Source organism: Sciurus vulgaris (genome assembly GCF_902686455.1).
Source record: "Sciurus vulgaris genome assembly, chromosome: 1".
Classification (NCBI taxonomy): Eukaryota; Metazoa; Chordata; class Mammalia; order Rodentia; family Sciuridae; genus Sciurus; species Sciurus vulgaris.
In genome coordinates, this window is record NC_136461.1 from 19,875,676 (window position 1) to 19,899,915 (window position 24,240).

At 40.4% G+C, this 24,240-nt stretch overlaps 1 protein-coding gene and 1 pseudogene across 2 annotated transcripts; one reads left to right on the forward strand and one right to left on the reverse strand.

Moving 5' to 3' along the window:
* Positions 1–23,570, forward strand: PPP1R8 (protein phosphatase 1 regulatory subunit 8). Its single transcript, XM_079115283.1, has 7 exons — positions 1–149; positions 1,973–2,033; positions 9,497–9,650; positions 11,592–11,812; positions 14,346–14,490; positions 19,755–19,819; positions 22,150–23,570. Exons 1-7 carry the CDS (start codon positions 94–96, stop codon positions 22,501–22,503), a joined length of 1,056 nt encoding a protein of 351 aa, XP_078971409.1. The 5' UTR covers positions 1–93; the 3' UTR covers positions 22,504–23,570.
* LOC306646622 (swi5-dependent recombination DNA repair protein 1 homolog) lies at positions 4,725–5,783 on the reverse strand (annotated as a pseudogene). The gene has a single exon. The product of its transcript is annotated as a swi5-dependent recombination DNA repair protein 1 homolog (transcript).
* Positions 23,571–24,240: the final 670 nt, after the last annotated feature.

A 24,240-nucleotide genomic window follows, 5' to 3' on the forward strand; every position in this document is an offset into this window, starting at 1 on the left:
GCGCGCAGGCTGCTGGGAAGCCGCCTCTTCCCTCCCGGTCTTCCAGTTTCCCGGCGTGCTTCGGGCCCGCCAAATGGGAGGGGGAGACGCAAGATGGCGGCAGCCGCGAACTCCGGCTCCAGCCTCCCGCTGTTCGACTGCCCAACCTGGTAAGTGGCGGGGCGGCCGGGGTTGAAGTGACTTAGCTCCAGCAATCCTGGGCTGGAAGGGAGGTCGGTTTTCTTTGGCGGCGAACCGAATGGCTCAAAGATCCTGGAATAGTTAAGGGAAAACTGTCCGCTCTGAGGGGCCGGGCGACGTGTGAAGGAACCGGGAACCTGGAGCTCGGGCCCAAGAACTGAGGAAATCTGGGGTTGGGGACTCAACGGAGCCCACTTAGGCAGCCCTTTGGGCATTGGGCCGCTCGCTGGTGTGCTATAGGGCCTTGGCCCCGAACTTGCCCCCAACTCCTGACTGAGTGCCTGGTGCTCTTGGGGAGCCCTGTACCTGACCCCCTCCTGTGCGTCCGGAGCGTGCACGAGCCAACTTCCCGACCCCAAACCAGCCTCAGTCCAGCATCCCTCTGTCGTTGCTGCATCCCGCGTATGAAACTTGAATGTCTTCATAGACTGGGCGCTTCCTGAGGGTAGGGATGGCGCTGACCTATCCCCTTGTTCTCAGTGGTCCTCTCGGACTCTGGTACAAAAAGCATCAGTGATTGTTGAAATGAGCGCGTCTCATCCCTTCGAAAGTTTTTGAGAATAATGAAATAATTTAATATAACCTTTGAGTAGGGTACAAGATGAATGAATTAAGAATTGCTCTGTGGGGAGACGCTTCCCATTTAGAGCTTTCTCTGCTGTAGCTCATCACAGTGTATTGTTAAAGTGTTCCTCCTCTGTCTCCTGTTATATTGAGATCTTCAAGGGCAAAGACTGATGCATCTTTGTATTCTCAGCTCCAAAGCATGAGTCAGGCACATAGTAGGACTTAAGAAAGTATGTTTTGGATGTAACATTTTCCCCTGTTTTCTGGTCCAAATGGCTTTTGTCCAGTGCGCTGTCCTTTTAGTTATTGCCATAGAGAAGTTGGGTAGGACTGTGAGATGATTATGTTGCATCTTCAGTTTTAGATAGGATACATTTTTCAAGTTCAAATGTAGGGTCTCTGGTAAGGTTGTTCTGTCTTGAAACATCAAATGAGTAAATCCAGGAAGCAAGTGAATGTGTGGATATTTTTATGGATTCCTTTACAGTTTTGTAACATCCAGTTGCTTTCAATCTACAAATTCTGTGTCCATTTTGGTCCATTGATTTCAAATGCAAACAAAGTTAGAAGAGACTCTTTTGAGATCACCTCCCATTTCATCAAGATCTGTTATGTACCAGGCATTGTGTTAGGTACTTTGACATAGGTGTATCCCCCTTGAACAGTATGGTGAATTGTAGAAGTTTGCGTAATTATGCTATTATAGAAAGACTTGTTCAAGGATAACACAGCTCCTGAATTTGGTACTTGCTTTCGTGGGCATGATTCTGAATTGCCCTAGGCAATAATGATGCACCTCTGATTTGTTCTTAGAGTTCAATGCTTATTCTGTGATGAGACCAATCTTGACCAGCACCAAACAACAACTCATTTATTCTATCTTTATATATTAGGGTAGGATTCACACTCTGGGTGACCAGATCTAGTACTTTCAGTCTCTTTGTTGCTTTCTCTTTGAAGTGAATATCCAGTGTTAAAATATAGGTTTCTTTGGTGCTGCTCTAAATACAGAGCCACTAAAATCTGTTTTAGAGCAATTGAATCACTTGGGAAATAAGTGTCAAATGTAGAAAGGAGCTATAACAGTGAAGTAGATGACATTTCTGCCTGAACATGAACTAATTATAGGCTGGTAAGGGAGCTGCAATATTGAATGGAACAATAATTGTAAATAACATTTATGAACTCATCCTGAAAATTTTTTTTTTTTTCATCTTTTTTTCAGGGCAGGTAAACCCCCACCTGGTTTACATCTGGATGTAGTCAAAGGAGACAAACTAATTGAGGTATGAAAATATATGTCTTTCCTTACCCCCCATTCTAAAGATTTTTGCCAGTGACTCACTATTCCACCCCCTCTCCTGTGCTTTGTTTTCCAGCAATGCTACTTTCGTTCATCCTGAAATTTTTTTCTATTAAAAGCTCATGACGATATAACACATTCAAAGCTCATATCTCCCACAGATACTCAGTTTTTTGTGACTTCTCTCACCTTCCAAATGAAGAGTTTTAATAGGTCATGGGCCTATGGGCCCCAGTCAGACTGGAAGCCTTCTAACTTGGTGAATTCCTTCTCTCTGAGTACATGGAATTGTGTGGAAGGCACAAGGTATGCGATAACTGAAGAAGAAAATGAATGGTGTAGATTGAATTTAACTTTTGAGTTGCTTCTATGAGATTCAGGCCCAACACCTTCAAAGAAGTATAGTAAACAAAGCCACTTTCTCCACCAAATAGAATGACAGTAAAATTCATACATTCATTCAAAAGACCGGGTGTTTACTATGTACTTGTCACTGAGTTAGCAGAAGAGGCTACAACAGAGGACAGAACAAACATGTTTTCTCTCCTCAAATTATCCAGTGAGAGAATCACGCAAAAAATTGCATAATTATAATTGAAATAAGTACAATAAAGGGAAAGTTTAGCTGAATTTCTGCTTTTATACAAGTCTTTAGAGTGAATACCACATAGATTTTCAAGAGAACACAAGTTAGCTGTAAGTTTTTTTTTTTTTTAAATCCTTATTCTGTTATTCACTAAGAAGTAGAGATTAAGCCCACTGGTTGCCTAGCTAGAATTTAGGTTCAAGGCCTTTTATTGAGTGCAGTTGTTTTTCTTCAATGTACAGAATTAAAACATTGTAATTCCGTGGTTGATAGCTTGAAAAGCTAATGGCATTTTCTGAAGAATGCTCTGCAAATGTATTGTCACTTTTAGAATGTTGTGGCAGTAACCAGATACTTTGCAAAATATGAAAGCATCTGAGTTATAATGAATTCTATTATTATTATTTTTTTAATTCTATTATTAATTCATCTTGCTCTCAGCCAGTCCCATAGAACCCCCTGGTTAAAATATGAAAATTATTCAAGGAAATAGCTAAAATATCTGTAAAACCTCTTTTGCTATAGATGGTTTCACAGATACAAAATATATCTGTTGCTAAATAGAATAACTTGAAGCTTGAAGGCATATAAAAATCTATTTTGTTATAAGAATTTAGTAAATCTTTTTTTCTTCCTGTGTGCAACAGGAACAGGCAAAGAGGCCTAGCCTTAATGGTAGTATCATATTCTTTTGTAAAATAATTTATATTTTCAAAGCACTCTAACTTACCCAGCACCCCTATGAGTACTGGTTTTCATTTGCTGATAGTGTTCTCTGTCTTTCAGTGCTCTTAGGCATACTGAGTTGCCACACAGTTATCAAGTTGCAGTCCTTAGATATCTCCGTATTATTCTTAACAGGAATAGACCTGAGAAATGTGTTTTGCAGTGCTGGGAAACAAACCCAGGTATTCATTCATACTAGGCAAGTGCTCTACCACTGAGCTACACCCCTAACCCAGATTTTTAAGAATTTAGACTTTCATCAGCACTTGATACTAACCGAGCTGTCTATATCCTAGCCTTGTCAAAGGCTTGTGATGTGCTGTGATAGCTGGGTTGAAGAAGTGCAATATTAAAACAAAGCCATGAGTCTTTTAAGCCCAGTGTGTAAAGATACACTCTGAGTTATAACTCAAAGGCACAACTGGATAGTGGCATTGGCCATAGCTGGTCAAGGAGTTTTGAACTTAACGACTATAGAAAAACTAATTTATTATTTCATTCACTTAACATGTTTCCTTGATTGTGAGAAATACTGTTTTCCTTTAAGATTTCATGCATTTGAACATTGCTATAATTGGGAAGCCTTTAATAGTGAATGTGTACATTTAATTTGAGGGCCCCTTCTTTTTGCTTCAAACAAATCTCTCAATCTCTGGTATGTCTGTGACACCCTGGAATAATAAAATTTGTTCACTGTTACATCAGACTCCAAGAACTGGTGGTCTTATGTATTCCTTGTGACCCACTGTGAACACTGTGTTTAGCATTTTTAAGTTTGTGAGAACATAATCTGTGTGCATATTGATATGAATGAAAAATGCATTAATATTCAGACCGAACAAATATTACCTAGAGAAAAAAAAGTTGAAATTTCAGGGCTCTTAATTCTCAAGTAATCTCTTGTGGTTTTTTTTTTTTTTTTTTTTGGACATAAAAAGTTTAATAACCCTATCAGATCAGCAGATGAAAAAATATGGCAAATGAATGGAAACAAGATTCATAAACCTAGAGAGGGAAAGGCACTTTTAAACCACCAACATGTAGAATGAATTGGACATAACTTTCCTATGTTCATATATGAATACACAACTAGTTTAACTCCACATCATGTTCAACTACAAGAATGGGATCTAATTACAATAAGTTATACTCCATATATGTATATGTCAAAATACACTGTACTGTCACAAATATCTAAAAAGAAAAAATTAAAAAACAAAAAACCACCCATCACCACTACCACCAGGAGCATCATGATTCCCCTGCCACATTTAGCTGCTACTGCCTGCCTTTCCACCCTCCACCCCCCACCCCCCAAAAGCAGTAGTGATTGATGGAGGCTGCCTGGTAGGCACTAGAATAACACAAGTCCTCAGGGATTCCCATCTAGATGGAACTATTTTTTAACACTGAAAATAAAATTTTCTGCTACAAAAGCAACAGATATACTAAAACTGGGTTCCAGAACTATCCAAATTACTCTTAAATGATTTTATTTTTTAATGTCAAGTTTTCTTTACCAAATCTATCCAAAACACTAAATTTTAGAACTTAAAATTTATGAGTGCCCTAAACTGATGTCAAGACACCTTCTTCTAAGCCCTAATGTGCATATCCCCCCTTTAAAATGTGCAAGTATCTTGTCATTGAGTTGTCATTCTCAAAGATATTTCTCAAGAAAAAAATTATGAATTAAACACCTGTAAATTCTTCTTCACGTCTGTTATAATGCAGCAATTGATCATCCAGCCCATAGTGGTCTATCAATTGAGTAAGGCTTAGTTTCTTGTTCTCTTCTGACATAAGTGACTGAAGCTCATAAAGCAACAGCTGGCTACAGTTTCTCCACTTCGATATTAACAACTCTGAGACAGGTTATTCTTTGACCTATACATTTTGACTAGTTTTAGCCTCCAAAGAAGCTCTTCTTTGTCCTGAACCTGATTCATCAATTCTGCTTTTTCTTCATTTAACTCTTGTTTAGGATTCTCAATCACAAAATCAAGTGACTCAGATTTACATGCACTGATATTCTTGGTATTTTTCGAATGTGCATTTTCTTCAGATTCACTGCCTTTGTTTTTAGAACTTTCTTGATATTCCAAAGCGTTTTCTTCTTTTGAAGATGCTGGTTTCTCTGAAATAGTCTGGTCATTTTCTTCCTTCTCTACTTTAAGACGTTTTATCACACTGCAACAGGAATTAAATGACAATCTTGTTTTCTTTAATTTGTCTTTAAGTGTTGCACTCGTAGGTTGTTTTGGTGAACTATCCGTATGGGGAGATGGTGGATCCACACAGGCCTGTGGAGTCGTAGGTTGGATCACAGACGAATCTGATGGACTTTGCATGGTGGAAGTGAGATCCTGATTCACTTCTGCTTTCTTGTTTGTGTCCCCAGCACCGTCCTCCTGGCTCGGGTCAGGCTGGTCTCAACAATACATACCCAGTTCAATCTTGTGGTTTTTTGCTTGTTTGTTTGTTTTGTTTTAAGAATTTTTTCACAATACCTTTATTTATTTATTTTTGTGTGGTGCTGAGGATCAAACCTAGTGCCTCACTCGTGCTAGAAAAGCGCTCTACCACTGAGCTACAACTCCAGCCCTGCAATGTCTTATTTTTAACCCAAGTCTTAAAACTTAAGCCAAAGCAGACACAAGGTGACTATCTAATTGAATTGTCAACCTGTTGTTAAGTCCTGGTGTTCTCTAGTAGTGTGGGCCTGGAATGAGTGCTACCAGCAGTAGATGGACACTGCTGGAAGTGGATTTCCCAGAGGTGACCCATATATCCAAGCTAACTTGAACTCAATGAACCTTCAAGCTAAGTTTGAAAGAAACTAGGTAAGTGGTTATTTATAGAAAAATTAACAGTGTGGCCCAAGTACTTATTCACTCCTTAAAATATTCCTTGATATATGGTGCATCTTTTGATCTTAGGAATGAAGAAAATATATAATCTGGTTCAAAGAACCAGGCACTAAAGTCAGAGAAATCTGGATTTTTAACCTGCCCCACAAATATCTAGCTGTGTGAAGTTGATTATGTTAATTTATGTCTCAGTTTTGTTATCTATAAAAATAGGAAGCATAGTACCTACTCACCTTACAGGATGCTTGTCCTCACATAAAATGACAACATAAAAAACTTTCATAGCACAACATGTGACACATAAATGTTCAGCAGTTGTTACCATTATCACTGCTGAGAGTCTCTTTGCATGAGATACTGCGACACTAGAGGCATAGTTGAGAACAGTAGCTCACTGAGTTCAAGGACTTAGCCAGGAATAAATACAACTCCTTGATTACTAGTCTGGTACTAATTTGACTATACTTCTCAGCTTTGTGCTGTCTTTTCTCAGGGATTATAGAAAGAGTTAATGTGAAATATGAACTAGCGCTTAATGATACCTTGAATATAAAGGAGAAAGACAGGCACATGGCTGTAAACCCAGTGACTTGGGGGGAGACAAGTCAGAAGGATCATAAGTTTGAGGTTATACTCAGCAGTTTAACAAGACAGCATCTCAATAAAAAGGGCTGGAGATATAGCTCAGTGGTAGAGGGCCCCTGGGTTCAATTGCCAGTACCAAAAAAAATTTTTTTTTAATAAATAAAATATAGCATATATGAATGAAGAATTTTCTTCAGTGGGCAAACTACATTACTAAACTATTAGCAGTGGTCTGGACTCTTAGAATTGGAAGAAGTGTTAGTAAAAATTCACCTAGCATTCTTCCTCTTTGACACTTTGGTTTACACCTATCTATGGCAAATGCCTTTATTGATCAGGATTAAAAGAAACAAAGATGGGGGTGGGGGTGAATTTTTCATAAAGCAAAATTCAACTTAAAGAATGATCCTTCATCCTTGCCCTACCTACTCATTTTCTGATAAAGTGACCCTTGTATAGAAGATGGTGATTCTGAGTCATGACAGTTAAGTGCTGTGGAGGTATAGCTTAGTGGTAGAGTGCTTGCCTAGCATGCATGAGGCCCTGGTTTCAGTCCCAAGCACCCCTCCCCACACACATACAAGCGCCTTTATTTGACAAAATAAAAAGTTTACATTCCTATGTCTGCATCTTCTCCCCCACACAGTTTTTCTTTTTTGTACTGGGAATCAAACCCAGTGCCCCACCGTTTTTAAATAATAACTTGCTGGTCTGTGAAATTCCCCTTTCTGCTATTATATTATGGTATTAAATAGTTTTCCCCCCTACTGCCATATAGCAACTGAAAACATTGTGGAGTTCTCAGAATTGCCCCAGACCCATGGCACGTTGTTTAGGATATTAGTGTTGCAACTCAGTCATATCTGTGTTTAAGTCCCACCTTTGCTACTTAACCTGCCCAACCACATTAGGTGGCTGACTTCATCTCTGACTCTATCCTCTCATCATTGATAAAGGTAAGAGGATAAGCCAGCCGGATGTGGTGGTACATGCCAATAATCCCAGCGGCTCCGGAGGCTGAGGCAGGAGGATTGAGAGTTCAAAGCCAGCCTCAGCAAATGTGAGGAACTAAGCAACTCAGACCCTGTCTGTAAATAAAATACAAGATAGGGCTGGGGATGTGGCTCAGTCATTGAGTGTCCCTGAGTTCAATTCCTGTTATCCCCTCCCCCACAAAAAAAATAATAAAGGTGATAGTTACTTTACAGAGTTGTTTTGAGGATTAGATGAGACAGTAGTAGATGCCTAGTAGTAATAGTCTTTCAGTAAATGTTAATTCTCATACTATCCTGCCCCAAACCTAGGAAGTCTTTGTTATGTGAGGTGTTTCCACATTTGGACATGGTAAATACTCATTTAGAATTAACTCTATATAATACTTTTTTTTGTAATCAGTAAAATGAAATGGTAAAGTTGGATTTGGGGGTTCATACAATGATGTCTAATGTAATTTCAGTATCTAAAGAGAGTTCTTTGGGGATATGGCTGCATGATTAGAATATTCCTCATTCCTTTTCCAACCAAGTGATGATCTTCTTTTGAATGTATTATTTTCTGAAGAGCAATCTTATTACTTCATAGACATACTTTGCACTTCTTATTTCCTGTTTGAACTAAATTAAGAACCAGCAAAACTTCCAATAGGCAGAAGACAGCTGTTCTTGGTATAATTCTTTATCTCTTGGTGACAGACTTATTGCCATCTAGTAGAATTAAGAAAAGCTATTTTCATACCAACACTAGACAATTAAACACTGCATTTCATAAATTAGTGTTCCCCCCCAAAAAAACTATCTTAATAAATTATTCTTTATATTAAAGAATAATGGGCACACTAAGGTGCAACTGGGTCTGTGGGTGAAGCATTCTTGAGGTCATCTGTACCCTCTGACTGGGAGAGGTGGTAGTGACTTGAAAGGACATGCTTATGGAATGAACAGAGACATATTTTCCTGTTCAGTAGCCCCTGACCTCAGTTCTCCCAACAGTTTCACCACAAAGGAGTTTCTGCTGAAGTTGGATGAGTCCAGTGCCATAGGAGAGAAGTCCATTCAAGATATCGATGACACATTTTTGTAATGGCAGATTTGGTTAATAAGCCTTTCAGGAGCCAGTAGGTGAAATTATGTACCAAAGTGCTTTTTCTCTTACCTAGAAGTGAAAATACTGGATATTAACCATTTAGGAATTAATGTAATGAATGTAAAGGATAATCCCTATTTGATAGTTTATGTGACTGATTAGACCTTGATGATTGCTTTGGAGCCTGCTGTGGGAAAGACAGTGGGATCTTTGTTGGGGCAGGGGTACCTAAACTGATTTTTATTGTGCCCTCAAGTTTAAAAGGAAAAAAAAAAAAAAGCCAGGCGCCATGACGCAAGCCTGTAATCCCAGCAGCTTGGAAAACTGAGACAGGATTGCAAGTTCAAGGCTAGCCTCAGCAACTTAGCAAAGCCTGAAGTAACTTAGTTAGACCCTGTCTCAATAAAAAGGGACTAGGTGGAAATTGCCCCTGAGTTAAATTCCCAGTACCAAAAAAAAACCAAAACAATAGAAATTTTTTTTCCCTCCTTAGCAAGAAATTGTATCAATTCAAGGTCCTTCCTTACTTGATTTGGGGTTTTTGGTAAACCTTGTTGTAACAAGATTTAAGTAATATTTAATTTAATATTTATTTAGAAACTCATTATTGATGAGAAGAAGTATTACTTATTTGGGAGAAACCCTGATTTGTGTGACTTTACCATTGACCACCAGTCTTGCTCTCGGGTCCATGCTGCATTGGTCTACCACAAGCATCTGAAGAGAGTTTTCCTGATAGATCTCAACAGTAGTAAGTATCTCTCCCACTTTACATATTAACGTTGGCAGTATAAAAATGCTTTTTTGGGTTTTTAATTTGGAAAACATGTTTCATTCATCAAGGAAAAAATTTGTTTGGTTTTTAAATCAGTCTTTCTGTTTCAGTGCTTCTGTTTTCCTGAAGTAATTGATGACTGACTAGGGAGAGAAGAGGACTTTGCATAGAATTGTCCTGGGGAAGGCACAAAGTATACACAGAAAACAAAAATGGCTCTGAGGAACTAGGGAGTATTGATATTAGAGCGTTATAAGACCATGATAAATTGTGGTTCAATTTAAGCAGAAGCCATGATTAACTGCATTAATGTAAGAAAGCAACACTATAAGACATTTAAAAAATATAGTGACTCAGGAGGCTGTCAGGAGGATCACAAGTATGAGGCCAGCCTCAGAAATTTAATGAGACCCTGTCTCAAAATAAAAACTTTTAAAAGGGCTGGACATGTAGATCGATGGTAGAGTACCCTGGGTTCAATCCCCCAAAAACAAAGAAACAAAAAACTTGAGCAAAATTTAGTTATTTATAATAGGTTCTTTATCCCAAGTACATTTGGGTTGCTTTTTATTTTTTTCCCCTCCCAGTTCTGGGATTGAACCCAGGGTTACTCAACCACTGAGATACATCTTCAGATTCATTTATTCATTCTTACAATATTGAGACAGGGTCTACTAAGTTGTCCAGGCTAGACTCAAACTTTCAATCTTCCCGTCTCCACCTCCTGAATACCTGGGATTATAGGCATGTACCACAATACCCAGCTTTTTCTTGCCTTTTTTTTTTTTTTTGCAGTGCTGGGGATTGAACCCAGGGCCGTGTGCTTGCAAGGCAAGCACTCTACCAACTGAGCTATATCCCCAGCCCTCTTTTGCTTTGATTGTGAATTACATCAGTTTTAATTTAACTAGTTTAAACTAGTAAGATTTTAAACTTAAGATAACAGAAGAATGATTAAGACTTCACTGTGTGTGTCCCTGAAGTTTGTTCATTTTGCCTGTGTATCAATACAATGTGAAGTGTAAAGGGTCCTGCTTCCTGTAAGGCTCATCATTGTGTTTGACTCCTCTTCCATCACCCCACAACCATGTAGACAAATACCTTATACAAGGTACTGGGTAAACCTCATGTCAAAAGAACTTTTTTCTGCATTTCATCACATGCAGAATGGCAACATGAAAAACTATTTAGACTCTCTAGTAGAATTTTTGTCTTGCCTTGGCATTGACAGTGTACCTATTTTGGCCAAGCCCCTTTCTGGTCCTTGGAGAAACCACCAGGCCAGCAATTTTTATGTTCCTTAGGCTTGAAGCTGGAGAAGGCAGACCACAGAAATGCCTATCTCATGCCTTGGTAGTTTGAGTTCTATTGGGTTGGAGCCATTGCTACTAGACCCAGAGGAACCAAGCCTGTCTGATAGCAGAGAAAAGGCAATGGTGGTGTTATATGAATGAAACAGGTCTGAAGATGTATAAGAAATCCACTGAAGAAGCTGGGCACACTGGTGCATACCTGCAGTCCCAGTCATTTGGGTGGCAGAGCAGGAGGATCGTAAATTTGAGGCCAGCTACAGGAACTTAGCACGAACTCATCTCAGGAAAAAAAAAAAAAAATCCATTGAAGATATTGAAGGCTTAATGAAGGAGTTTTCCTTCTCACTGTAACACATGTCAGAGGATGCAGGAGACCCAGTGCCATTTTCAATTTAAAAGCCTTGTTCTCTGATGACTATAATCCTGAATGTGGGCATTTTCAATTTTCAATTGTTTTTTATAACTTAAAAACAATTTAAAAAGCAAAACTGATGTTCTGGGAGGAGCTGATTTGATAAGAGAATCAAAGATGATGCTCTCCCTTCTGAAACTCAGGCTGTTATTGGTGTCTCCTCTTACACATTTCTGATTTGGTTATTCCCAGCACATGGCACTTTCTTAGGTCACATACGGTTGGAACCTCACAAGCCACAACAAATTCCCATCGATTCCACAGTCTCATTTGGTGCTTCCACAAGGGCATACACTCTGCGTGAGAAGCCTCAGACACTGCCATCAGCTGTGAAAGGAGATGAAAAGATGAGTGGAGAGGATGATGAACTCAAGGGCCTATTGGGGCTTCCAGAAGAAGAAACCGAGCTTGATGTAATTCCGAATTTATGTCATTGTTCTTTTTTTTTTTTAATTTATTGCTTTTACTTTTTTTTTTTTTTTTATTTTATTGTTTGTTCTGTTCAGTTATATGTGATAGCCGACTGCATTTTGATTGATTGCACACAAATGGAGTACAACTTTTCATTTCTCTGGTCGTACATGATGTAGAGTCACACCATTCGTATAATCATACATGTACATAGGGTAATAATATTTATCTCATTCCACCATTTTTCCTTCCCCTGTTCTCTTCCCCTCCCCTCATTTCTCTCTACACAGTCCAACACTCCTCCATTCTTCACCCGCCCCCCATTGATTTATCAGAGAAAACATTTGGCCTTTGGTTTTTGGGGATTGACTTATTTCACTTAGCATGATATTTCCAACTCCATTTACCTGTGAATGCCATAATTTTATTCTTTATGGTTGAGTAATAGTCCATTGAATATACCTCAGTTTCTTTATCCAATGTTTTGTCTTTTTGGACCCTGGTTTTTGCTGTTCTGTGTAGCTTGAAATGCCAACGACTTAGCAGCAGGAGGTTCTCTTGAGCCCAGTAATGAGTTCTTGACAATGTGGTCTGCCACTAGACCTTTTAGGGGTCTTGTTCTCCTTCAATGGCTATTAGAAGCCAGTGGGAATTATATTTTTCTGTCCCTGTGACTGCTTAGAACTACATCATTCAATACAGTAGCTACTAACCACATTTCAAATAATTAGAAGTCGCATATAACTAGTGGATACCATTTTGGATAGTGTAAATAAGAATACAGTTGATGCTCCACATTAGCGGATTGTGCTTTTTTTTATTCAACCAACAATAGATCAGAGTTGTTCACTGAGGGGAAGTTGCTCCTATATATAAAATGTACAGACGTTTCTTGTCATTATTTCCTAAATAATACAGTATAATAACTGTTTACACATCATTTGCATTGTATTATATATTATTCATAATCCAGAATGATTTAAAATATATGGGAGGATGTACATAGATTATATGCACTTTTTTGAGAGACTGGAGTGTCTGTAGATTTTTGTATCCATGGAGAAGGGATCCTGGAACCAGTCTCCTTCAGATACCTAAGGGCAGTTTTTTCCATCACTGCAGAAAGTTGTCAGACAGCACTAGCTTAGCAGGACTGACAGTTTCATTCAATTATGTAGCTTTTTTGGTACCATCTGAACGGCCCAGGAGTCTTCTAACTAGAATTAAACTGCTTTTATCCTTATGGGCCTGGATGCCCTGAGGCCATGAATTTTTACAAAATTTAAAATGCTAGAAGTTTTTTTGTCATTGTTTTGGCTCTGGGATTGAACCCAGGCCCTTGTACATGCTAAACATGCACTTGTACCACTGAGCTATATTCCCAGCCCGTTTCCCTTTCTAGAGGCCAACATTAGTAGTTTGTGAAGTGGCCCTTATCCTTTACATGTATCACTGCACTGGTTCAGCTAGACCAAATGGAAGCATGTCTTTAACCACCCACATGCATTTACTCTTCCTGTCTACCAAGGCAGCAGTTTCCTAGTCTTTTTTTTTTTTTTTTTTTTTTTGGGTGCTGGGTATCGAATCCAGGGCCTTCTGCTTACAAGGCAAGCACTCTACCGACTTACCTATCTCCCCAGCCCCTGTTTCCTAGTCTTTAGGAAGAATGACACGATAGAACTCTTGTAATTTAGAAGTCACTGTAAGGTTCTTGCTGACGGTTATGCTTCCTCTTTTCCTCTCCAGGCTGCTTCCCTCTGTATTTTGTTTTGTTTTGTTTCTTAAGGTACTGGGGATTGAACCCAGGACCTCACATATGCTAGGCAGGTCCTCTACCACTTAGCTGCATCCCCATTCTGTTTGCCTGTATTTTAGTTCAGTATTTTAGGTCTTATCTGGTCTTCATTCTAAGACATTTGAATATCTCAAACTGCATTGCAGATTGGAATAAGTCCAGTGGACTGAGAAGGAGGCAGGCAGCAGTGCTAAGGCCACGTTAATCATCAAGAGAGGTGGATGGATGCTTATGAATAGAACTGGGGCCAGACGTAGGAAGGAGAGTGACAAAATATTAATGCCAAAAATTAAGTGCACTGGCAGTGTCCTTAAGAATTTTGAAGGAGAGCCCTATTGAAAAAGAACAGTCAGTTGTCCTTTTTCATCTGTTTAGTTACTTTAAAACAGTTCTTGGAGTCCTCCCAGACACATTTTAATTCTCAGCATGAAAACATGATTTAAAAAAAAAAAACAACACACACACAAAACTCAAGGGTATTCAGTCAATGCACTTCACCTCCTCTTTAGAATAGTATTCCCTCACTAGTCAGTGTAGATATTCCACTTTCTTTCAAATGAAGCTTATTAGAATTAGCAATCTAAAGACAGTGTGAATCTTCCCTAAATGCAGAAGAGAGTCTCATTTGCCTTGGAGGTCTGATTAAGCCCCTACTGCCTTTCTGCCCTTTATTTAGTATTATTTTTTCCATCAAAGCCCCAGTATTGACTCCTGTCTTTGCTATGTGAATCTTGGCCTAGAATCTGACAGAGTTCAACACTGCCCATAACAAACGGATTTCTACCCTCACCATTGAGGAGGGAAATCTGGACATTCAGAGACCAAAGAGGAAGAGGAAGAACTCACGGGTGACTTTCAGCGAGGATGATGAGATCATCAACCCAGGTGAGGTCTCTTCCTGGTTTTTTCTGTTGAAAATGTTTTGGTCTCAGTAGTGTATTCAACCTACAGGTCAATTGGGATGTTTCTCAACAAAGTTCAGGATAAGAGACAACAAAGGTGGTGTAGCCTAAACACTCAAGAATTATCCAGGTACAATGACAAAGAGCCCTGGATGTTACATAATAAGGCTATAATTAACCTTTGCTGATCCAGCATATTCATATCATAGTGGAAGTTTAAGTAACATATGGTTATTTATCTCTACCTCACAATAGAACGTTATTGTATGTATGAGGTTCTGAGTAGGATTGGTAGCTCCAAGGTTTGAATACCTTCTCCTGCCATCATTAATCACTTGAAGACTTGCTTGTCTCTAAGGAAGTCACTTAATGGATAGTTTGAGCAGGATTCACGCTTCAGTTTATAGGAACACCCTCAAAATTTGCCAGTGTGTTAAATTGCTCAACATTCGTTTATTGGGCTTATGTTAATGTGAGGTGCTCTGGTAGATGGGTGACATGGGGGTGGGAGTATATATAGTTACTACAATAGGACTGGTTGGTTTTTTGTTTTTTTTTTTTTTTTTTTTGCGGTGCTGGGGATCAAACCCAGGGCCTCGTGCTCGCGAGGCAGGCACTGTACCAACTAAGCCATATCCCCAGCCCTTGTTGTTGTTGTTTTTTCTAAACCTTGTTTGAAAATAAATCTCAGTGGATACAAATGAGGAATGCAGCCTCTCAAGTTGCTTTTATTTCCCAGATTAAAGTGCTATGAGAATAACTTTCAAGTCCTGGAATTAGGTTTAAAATTATTCAAATGGACACCTACTCCACTGACAGCTCAAGGGGTCAGGGGGAGATCTAGAGATTTTGGTTAATTAAAATGCAGTCTGAATCATCAGGGGATGAAGAAACAAATCAAGTGCAATTCAGGATTTTATTAACAGTAGACTGGGAGAATAGTAACCATACCAGTCTGTATTCTGACCAGAACACCCCCCAAAATGTTGTGTAGTCCTGTAGGAAGGCTTATAGAATAAGTCCCCTGGGTGCCAAGGATGTAACAGCAGAAGAGGGAGGCATGGCCACTGTGTTCAGGAAGGAGTGGGACAAAATCAGAACCAGTGGGTACCAAGTATGTGGTGTATCATGAAAAAAGAAAAAGGGGAAAACAGCAAATCTCTGAACTTATCTTTAAAGAATTAAAGAATCATCTATAAGAGATTAGGGCATATATAAATGTGCCAAAGGGAATTTCTGCTTTATTATATGTAGAAAGTACCAATCAAAAATAAATAAAATAGGGACTGGGGTTATGGCTCAGTGGTAGAGTGCTCACCTAGCACATGTGAGGCACTGGGTTCTATCCTCAGCACCACAGAAAAATAAAGGTATTATGCCCACCTACAACTAAAAAAAAATATTTATTAAAAAAAAAAGAACATACTTCTTTAAAAAATAAATAACTAAAAGGCTAGAGTTGAAGCTTAGCGATAGAGTGCTTGCCAAGCACATGTGAGGCACTGGATAAAATCTCAGCACCACTTAAAAATAAATAAATAAAATAAAGGTATTATGTCCATCTACGACTAAAAACAAATTCTTTTTTTTTTTTTTTTTTTTTTAAATAAAGATTGGTAGAGTAGAAGAAGGAAAAGGGAGAGGGAATGGGCGTTGAAATCAAATTCAAGGAACCCAAATGCTATATATAGTTATATAGTTATAATGCTCTAATTTTTTAAAAATGGGTTCATTAGGGAAAAAAAGAGATCAGGGCATTCATGCTAGGACTACAGATTCACTCTCTGATGGTGTATTAAGTGGAACAGATTCCTTCTCAAAGTAGTGAGTATGCAAGAAAAATGTTCAGAACAGGGACTAGACCAATCTGAGAAACCTATTTCTGGACCCCAGACCTATTGAATAAGAGTTTCCATGGGTTAGACCTAGATTTTTTTTTTCCCCTATGCTAAAGATTGAACCCAAGACCTTGCACGTGCTAGGCAAGTTCTCTACCATGAGCTACCCTTCTAGCCACCTAGAATTTTGTGTTTTTAAACAAGACCCTGGCCAAGCACTGTGGCATATGCCTTTAATCCCAACAAATTAAGGCTGAGGCAGGAGGATCCTAAATTCAAAGCCAACCTCAAAGCTTAGCAAGATCCTGTCTCAAAATAAAGGGGTGGAGATGTAGCCCAGTGGTAGAGCACCTGGGTTCAATCCCTAACATCAAAACAAACAGATAAACAGTTTCTGTTTATATACTAATAAACAGCCAGCAATTTGGAAAATACTTAGATCATCTCCAAAGTCTCTTGGTAGTCATGGTATGAGCTACTATTTTTCTCCTTGAAAATTAGCACCCTGGAGCTTTATTAATACAATGTGATTTAGAACAGGGCTTTGATATCAGGGGACCTGGGTCTGAAATCCACCTTTGCACTTAGTAACTGTGTGAGCTGGCCAAGTAAAGTAGCAGACTACTGACCTACAGGATTGTCAGGAAGATTAAATTAGTGAGTATATTTAAAAATACTTAAGTATATTTGGTGCTTAACACTTACTATTGAGTTCTCTTGCCAGGCGCAGTGGCGCATGCCTGTAATCCCAGAAGCTCAGGAGGCTGAGGCAGGAAGATTTCGAGTTCAGTCTCAGCACAAGTGAGGTGCTAATAAGCAACTCAGTGAGACCTTGTCTCTAAATAAAATACAAAATAGGGCTGGGGATGTGGCTCAATGGTCGAGTGCCCCTGAGTCCAATCCCCAGTACCTGTTCCCTCCCAAAAAAAGGAAAAACAAAAACACTTAGTATAAAGTTCTCAATAAATGCTAACTGGTATCACTTGTCATCCTCTGTCTTTCATCTGTGCCACCTTTCCTACACCAAAGGTAAAGTTAACAAGGAGTTTTGTGCATAGGTCTTCTGGAGCACAGATAACCTGAAACAGTGTATCCTTTCTAGAACTAGAATGACTGGAAAAAAGGAGCAGAGGGTAAAACCCTGAGCACCCTTTAGCCAGCACAGACAGGGATGCCTGGAGGACTGAGCTCTGCTTGGCTAAGCTTACCAACTGCCTTTTTTTTTTTTTTTTTGAGATGGGAGTCTGAGTTGCCAAGGCTGGCCTTCCACTTGGAATATCCCTGCCTCAGCCTCCCAAATAACTGAGATTCCAGATGTTCACCACTGCATCTGGCTTCTTATGAGGGGAGCACTCTACCAACTGAGCTATCTCCCCAGCCCCTGCATCTGGCTTCTTATGCTTCGTTTAGCCCTCCTTGCTGAAAAAGCGATTGGAGTAGCACTTCTACAGCAATGAGAGAAAAGATAGAGCACCTTTGGAAGGACCTCGTCTCTTTCCTAATGACCCTCGGACTTTTCCTTTCTTTTCTTCCAAGTAGAAGCCATCTTTTTTCATTGAACAAAGATTGGTTATGAACACGATACCAGGTTTTCTTTAGAGGCATCCTAATATGTGAAAACCTAGACTTAAATAAACTAGAAGCAAATTATTCAAATTAAATAGGGATTCTGTATTTACCAAGGGGATTCATAGGAATGTTTTTTTCAATAGCAGACAACTTCAGTGCATTTAAAATAAAATGTATATGGGAATAGGAAAGACAGTAGAATGAATCAGACATAGCTTTCTTATGTTCATATATGAATATACAACCAGTGTAACTCCCATCATGTACAACCACAAGAATGGGATCTTAATTAGAATAAATTATACTCCATGTATGTATAATGTGTCAAAATACACTCCAGTGTCATGTATATGTAAAAAGAACAAATTTAAAAAAAAATTTTTTTTAAAGTACAGCTGGGCATGGTGGTGCACACCTGTAATCTAAATAACTTGGGAGCCAGAGGCAGGAAGATCATGAGCTCAAAGCCAGCCTCAGCAACTTAGCAAAGCCCTCACCAACTTAGTGAGACCCTCTCTCAACATAAAATATAAAAAGGGCTGAGGATGTGGATCAATGGTTAATACCATGCTTTCAATCCTCAGTACCAAAAAAAGAAAAAGAAGATGTACAACATCTATGAGGAAAAGAATTCCTTCTCTCCCACCATGATAAGCTAAATGGGGTTTGGAGTAGTTTTCTGTAGTAGTGATGTGTCTGTGCCTGCTCTTTTCCACATGCTCAGCCTTTGGTGAGGAGACTCCCATATCCTAGGTGGCTCAGCCCATCTGTCTTGTGCTCTGTGCTCCAGGACTCCTGTTTTGCACTTCTTTTTGGTACCAGGGATTAAACCCAGGGACACTCAACCACTGAGCCACATCCCCAGTCCATTTTTTAAATATATTTTATTTATAGACAGGATCTCACTGAGTTGCTTAGCCCCTTGCCGTTGCTGAGGCTGGCTTTGAACTTGAGATCCTCCTGCCTCAACCTCCCAAGCCTCTGGGATTACACTTGTGCACCACCACGCCCAGCTGTTTGGCCCTTCTTTAGAAGCACTTCTGTTGTGTTGTAATCTCTCTGGTTCTGTTATTGTGTACTCCTCAAAGGCAGGACACTATCTTACTTTTATCTCCATACCTGGTGACCAGTACATGAAACTTGAGTGATTGAAAAGCAAGGACCTGACCCTAGTGCTTTCTCCCTGCAGAGTGAATAAAGCCAGGAACTTTTACAGGGTACAGTGATATGTGTATAAGCCATTTTAAGGGAGCCATTCTCCATCCTATCTAGACAGGAGGCTTCAGATGCATACATGTATACTGCTTTATAAAGTTCATTATTCAGGTCAAAAAGCCAGGGTAAATTGAAGTTCTGATTCTCGGTCCTAAATCTGTTCTTCACCAATGAGCAGGCATTGGCAAGATGTGTGACCTCTTATCATTGTTTTAACACTAACATAAGATTGATAGTATCTACTCTTTTTCTCCCTTTAAAAGAGGGAAATGCATGGAATGGGAAAGAACTTGGGGAAGGCAGTGCAGTATCATGGTGTAGAGCATAGCCATGTTTCTGGCTGCTGAGGCTGCAGCCTCAACTGCTCCCCTCCAGCAGGGAGACTGGGCCAGTCCCTTCACTCCTCTCAGCCTCACTCTGTTTTCTCATCTGCCTGATGCTGATTGCAGTAGTGCCTACCTCATGGGGTTGTTGGGAGGAGCTAGCAGTGTCCAGTGCACAGTAAACACTTCCAGTGTTAGCTGCATTTGACCGTTTGAGTTGTGGTTTAGTGTACAGTCACCCCTATACCCTTATTCCTCCCAGCAGAGTATCAACCAAACCCTGCCCTCATCTCTTTTTGCAGAGGATGTAGATCCCTCAGTTGGTCGCTTCCGGAACATGGTGCAGACTGCAGTCGTCCCAGTGAAGGTAGGGAGCATATTTTAACAGTATTTGAAATCACATGTGGTCTGGATTCAGAAACCCATTCTGGGGGGTGGAGGTATAGCTACCACGTGTGCGTAACAGATTTGAGGCCCTGAGATTGAACCCCAACACTCTATGTGGGGAGGGGGGTCTCTGTTATATGCATTATTTTTCGCCCCCCTGTACTGGGGATTGAATCCAGGGCCTTACACGTGCAAGTGCTCTACCATTGAGAGTCTCTGTTTGCAACCCTAGTGAGTAACTTTAAAACACATTCTGTGTTCCTCATATTTTTCATTCCTTGGAAGTACCCTTATCCTGTTTATGTCTAGGGAATCCTGGAATACCACAGAAAGGCTGCAGGTGACCACCCAGTTTGATGTGAAATGTAAATTATGTGCTAATAGGAATCTGTAAAATTTAACTTTGAGAATGGTGCAGAGAGACCCACCTTCCTTGTGGCTATTCCCTCTGACTCAAAGTAAGCTTTTATGTGAAGAGAAGCATTACTGCAGTACTGCATAGCCCCTGTGGCTTTTGCCATGCCATTATTTTGTGCAAGTTCAAGGCCAGCCTCAGCAACTTAGACAGTGTCTCAAAAAAAAAAAAAAAAAAAAAAAAGAACTGGGGATGTGGTTCTGTGGTAGGGCACTGCTGGGTTCCCAGTACACCAAAAAAAAAAAAAAATATATCCTTCAAGTACTTTTTCTTTTACCCCTGCAGTACTGGGCTTTGAATCCAGGGGTGCTTAACCCCTGAACTATATCCCCAACCCTTTTTTATCTTAATTTTTTGTTTGCTTTTGGGGTTTTTTTGTTGGCGATGGTGTTTTGTTTTGTTTTGTTTTGTGTTTTTTGGTACTGAAGCTTGAACCCAAGGGTGCTTAACCACTGAGCCACCCACATCCCTAGCCCTTTTTATTTTTATTTATTTATTTTGTGGTGCTGGGGATTGAATCCAGGGCCTTGTGCGTGCAAGGCAAGTACTCTACCGACTGAGCTATATCCCTAGACCCCTTTTTATTTTTTATTTTGATACAGGGTCTTACTAAGTTGCTGAGGCTGGCCTCATGCCCTCATGCCTCAGCCTCCCAAATTGCTGGTATTGTAGGCGTGAGCCACCACACCCACTTTTATCTTATTTTTGACACAGGGTCTCACTAAGTTTCCCAGGCTGGCCCTAAATTTTCAATCCTCCTGCCTCAGCCTCCTGAGTAACTGTGCCCAGCACCCTCTTGTCCCTTTGCAACCATTCCCCTCCTACTCAACTCCCAGGCCACCAGTAGACTACTTTCTCCACTGCAAATTGTTTTGCTTTCTGATTAATCTTCAAAAATTGAGCAATCAGCCTGGTGCACACCTGTAATCCCAGCAATTTAGGAGGCTGAGGCAGGAGGATCAAGAGTTCAGAGGTAGCCTCAACAAATTTAATGAGGCCCTAAGCAATTTATTGAAACCCTGTCCCTAAATAAGTAAATAAATAAATGGGCTGGGGATGTGGCTCAGTGATAAGTACCCCTGGGTTCAGTCCCAGTATCAAAAAAAAAAAAGAAATGGGCACCCATCTGGGTGAGGGCGTACACACCTATAGTCCCAGCTACTCAAAAGGCTCAGATAGGAAGATTGCTTGAGCCCAGGAGTTTCAGGCTGTAGTATGCTATGCTGATCTGATGGCCTGTGCACTGTGTACTAAATTTGGCATCAGTATGGTGACCTCCCAGGAGTCGGGGATCACCAGGTTGCCTAAGAGGGGATGGATTGGCCTGGTCAGAGATCAAAACTCCTGTGCTGATCAGTAATGGGGTCATGCCTGTAAATAACCACTGCAATCCAGCCTGTGAACACAGTGAGACCCTGTCCCTTGTTAAAAAATAAATTGAAAAAAGAATTGGGCACCCAACATGGAAATGCCAGCTTTTTATTTCCCCCTCCCAAAGAAAATAGATGAATTATTACTTCCATTTCCTAATAAGGTATTCTTACATTAACATGAGAGCAAGGGTTATGACTAAAATAGAGAATAGTCATTTAAATTGAATATGTTTTGCTTTCCATAAAATTTACGACACTGTCCTCAATTTTCTGATTACATAGAATAGTGAAAACTTGGTAGGGCAGCATTGGGGACCATTGTATTAGGTGACTACTGTATGATCTCTTCAAACTGTAAGGTTTCAGGACCATGGAATAGGTTGTCTGGGAAGCAGAACAGGCTAGAAGTTAGGGACCTTTACCAGAGGCTGGAATGGGGGAGAAATATTTTTAAAAACTACTCTTTTGTTTGACCTCTTGTCTCCTCTCTGTTCTTTTCCCTCTCTTTATGGCAAACCACAGAAGAAACGGGTAGAGGGCCCTGGCTCCCTGGGCCTGGAGGAATCAGGGAGCAGGCGCATGCAGAACTTTGCCTTCAGTGGAGGACTCTACGGGGGCCTGCCCCCCACACACAGTGAAGCAGGCTCTCAGCCACATGGCATTCATGGGACAGCACTCATCGGTGGCTTGCCCATGCCATACCCGAACCTCGCCCCTGATGTGGACTTGACTCCTGTCGTGCCATCAGCAGTGAACATGAACCCCACACCAAATCCTGCAGTCTATAACCCTGAAGCTGTTAATGAACCCAAGAAGAAGAAATATGCAAAAGAGGCTTGGCCGGGCAAGAAGCCCACACCTTCCTTACTGATTTGATATTTTTGGTCATGGAGAAGGGTGGGATTGGGTGGGAATGGGGTGGAAGGGTGATGGGGCACTAATGAACTAGGGAGAAAACGTTCCATGTGTGCAGTATCGTCTTTCAGAATGTCTCCTGGGGTCCTAACCATGTAATATTAAGACTGGGGGTGGGGCTAAGATATCATAAAGACCTGTATTCAGAACACTTTCCATGCAGAGAAAGGTTTCATAGGTCCTTCTAAGCAGATTGCCCTGGCTCTTTCCCAAGGCCTTTTATTGCCTCCTCCTTCCTTCTCCTTTCTAGGATCATTTTTATGTGAAGTCACATACCCCAGGTTGAATCCAGAGCTGTGGAGGTAGCATTAGCCTCACCAGTCTCAGGAGTCCCTGCAGCCTCATTTATATTTACTGTCTTTGCAAGTCCCAGGTGGCAGAAGGGTTGCCATGGATCCCAGGATGAGCAAAAAGGTTTAGCATTCTTCAGTTAAGCTAAGGTTTAAACTCAGAAGTGTTTTCTCGGGTCTTTGGTTTTGAGGTCCAATGGTTAGGCTTTTCTCTTTGGTCCTTTCTGTTGGAATGTGAACATTTTGACTCCCCTTGTCTGTGACCAGTGCCAGAGGCACAGGTTTATAGTTTTAACTTACAGTGTTGTGTGAACTTTTCTTGTCAAACCTGAGCACTCCACTTGCCTGTGTTTCTCATTTAATTTCAGAGTGCTGTCCTGAACTGTCTGAGGCATTACTTTTCTTTTTGAGTGTGTTATGAGGCAATTTTTAAAGGATATGACTAGTTAGGGCAACTCCAATTAAAAATGAAAAGATTTACTTTGCAAGTAATTGAAGTCAATTAAGAGGACTTTTTAGCTGTTGGTTTGGCGGCTCTTTCCCCCCTCGTTTGAGAGCTTTGGTTGTTCAGAGCTCCAAGACTAGACCTGGCTAACAAACAGGAGACAGGTAGGAAACATTGATATGAGCTTTGTACAGAGATTTGTACATTTGTGTAATAGGCCTTTTCACGCTTTATGTGTAGCTTTTTACCTGTAACCTTTATTACATTGTAAATTAAACGTAACTTTTGTCATTCGGGTGCAGTCTTGAGTCTGTCATCACCATAGTTGATTTCCCACTGGGATCAGAGTACATTTAGGTCAGAGGTATATGACTGTCAGGCTTAGGAGGTGATGCCCTGTCCCCTTTTATTATCACAAATAAAGATAGTATCAGAAGAATGTGGAAGTTCTGATCAGAGATTCTAGTCCCCAGACTGGGGCCTCATAAAGCAAAGTGGGTTAAGAGGTGGTGGAGGGACCTCATGAGGGGAGACTGGCGTTTGTCCTGGGATGTGCACAATTTCACCCTATCCATCCACTCTGTGTGCATTTGTGCTACAGCTTGGGGCACAGGAACAGAAAGAAGCTAAAGTTGAGTGAGTTGAGTGACTTTAGAAAGGATTTCAGCAGGAGTTTGGATGGAATGGTAGTGTCCTGCATACTGGAATCTCGCAATAAGTACAGTATGGTGAGATGTGTTTTCACACCTGTGATGGAGATGCCAAGTAGGTTCCAAATCCTATGGGTGGAGAGTGTGGGCTCAGCAGGAGCAGCCTTCTAAAGAACAGAGGTCCATGCAATCACAGCTGCTCAAAAAGTTGAGCAGGTTGTAAAGAAAGTCCTTGCCAGGTGCAGTGGCACATGACTAATCCCAGCAGCTCAGGAGGCTGAGGCAGGAGGATCATAAGTTCAAGGTCAGTCTC

What these genes read in the sequence shown, in the direction of transcription:
- PPP1R8 (XM_079115283.1), top strand. Translation starts at nt 94, where the DNA reads ATGGCGGCAGCCGCGAACTCCGGCTCCAGCCTCCCGCTGTTCGACTGC. An exon ending in CTGTTCGACTGCCCAACCTG is followed by an intron (nt 150 to 1,972) that starts GTAAGTGGCGGG and finishes TCTTTTTTTCAG; the next exon opens with GGCAGGTAAACCCCCACCTG. An exon ending in TGATGAGATCATCAACCCAG is followed by an intron (nt 14,491 to 19,754) that starts GTGAGGTCTCTT and finishes CTCTTTTTGCAG; the next exon opens with AGGATGTAGATCCCTCAGTT.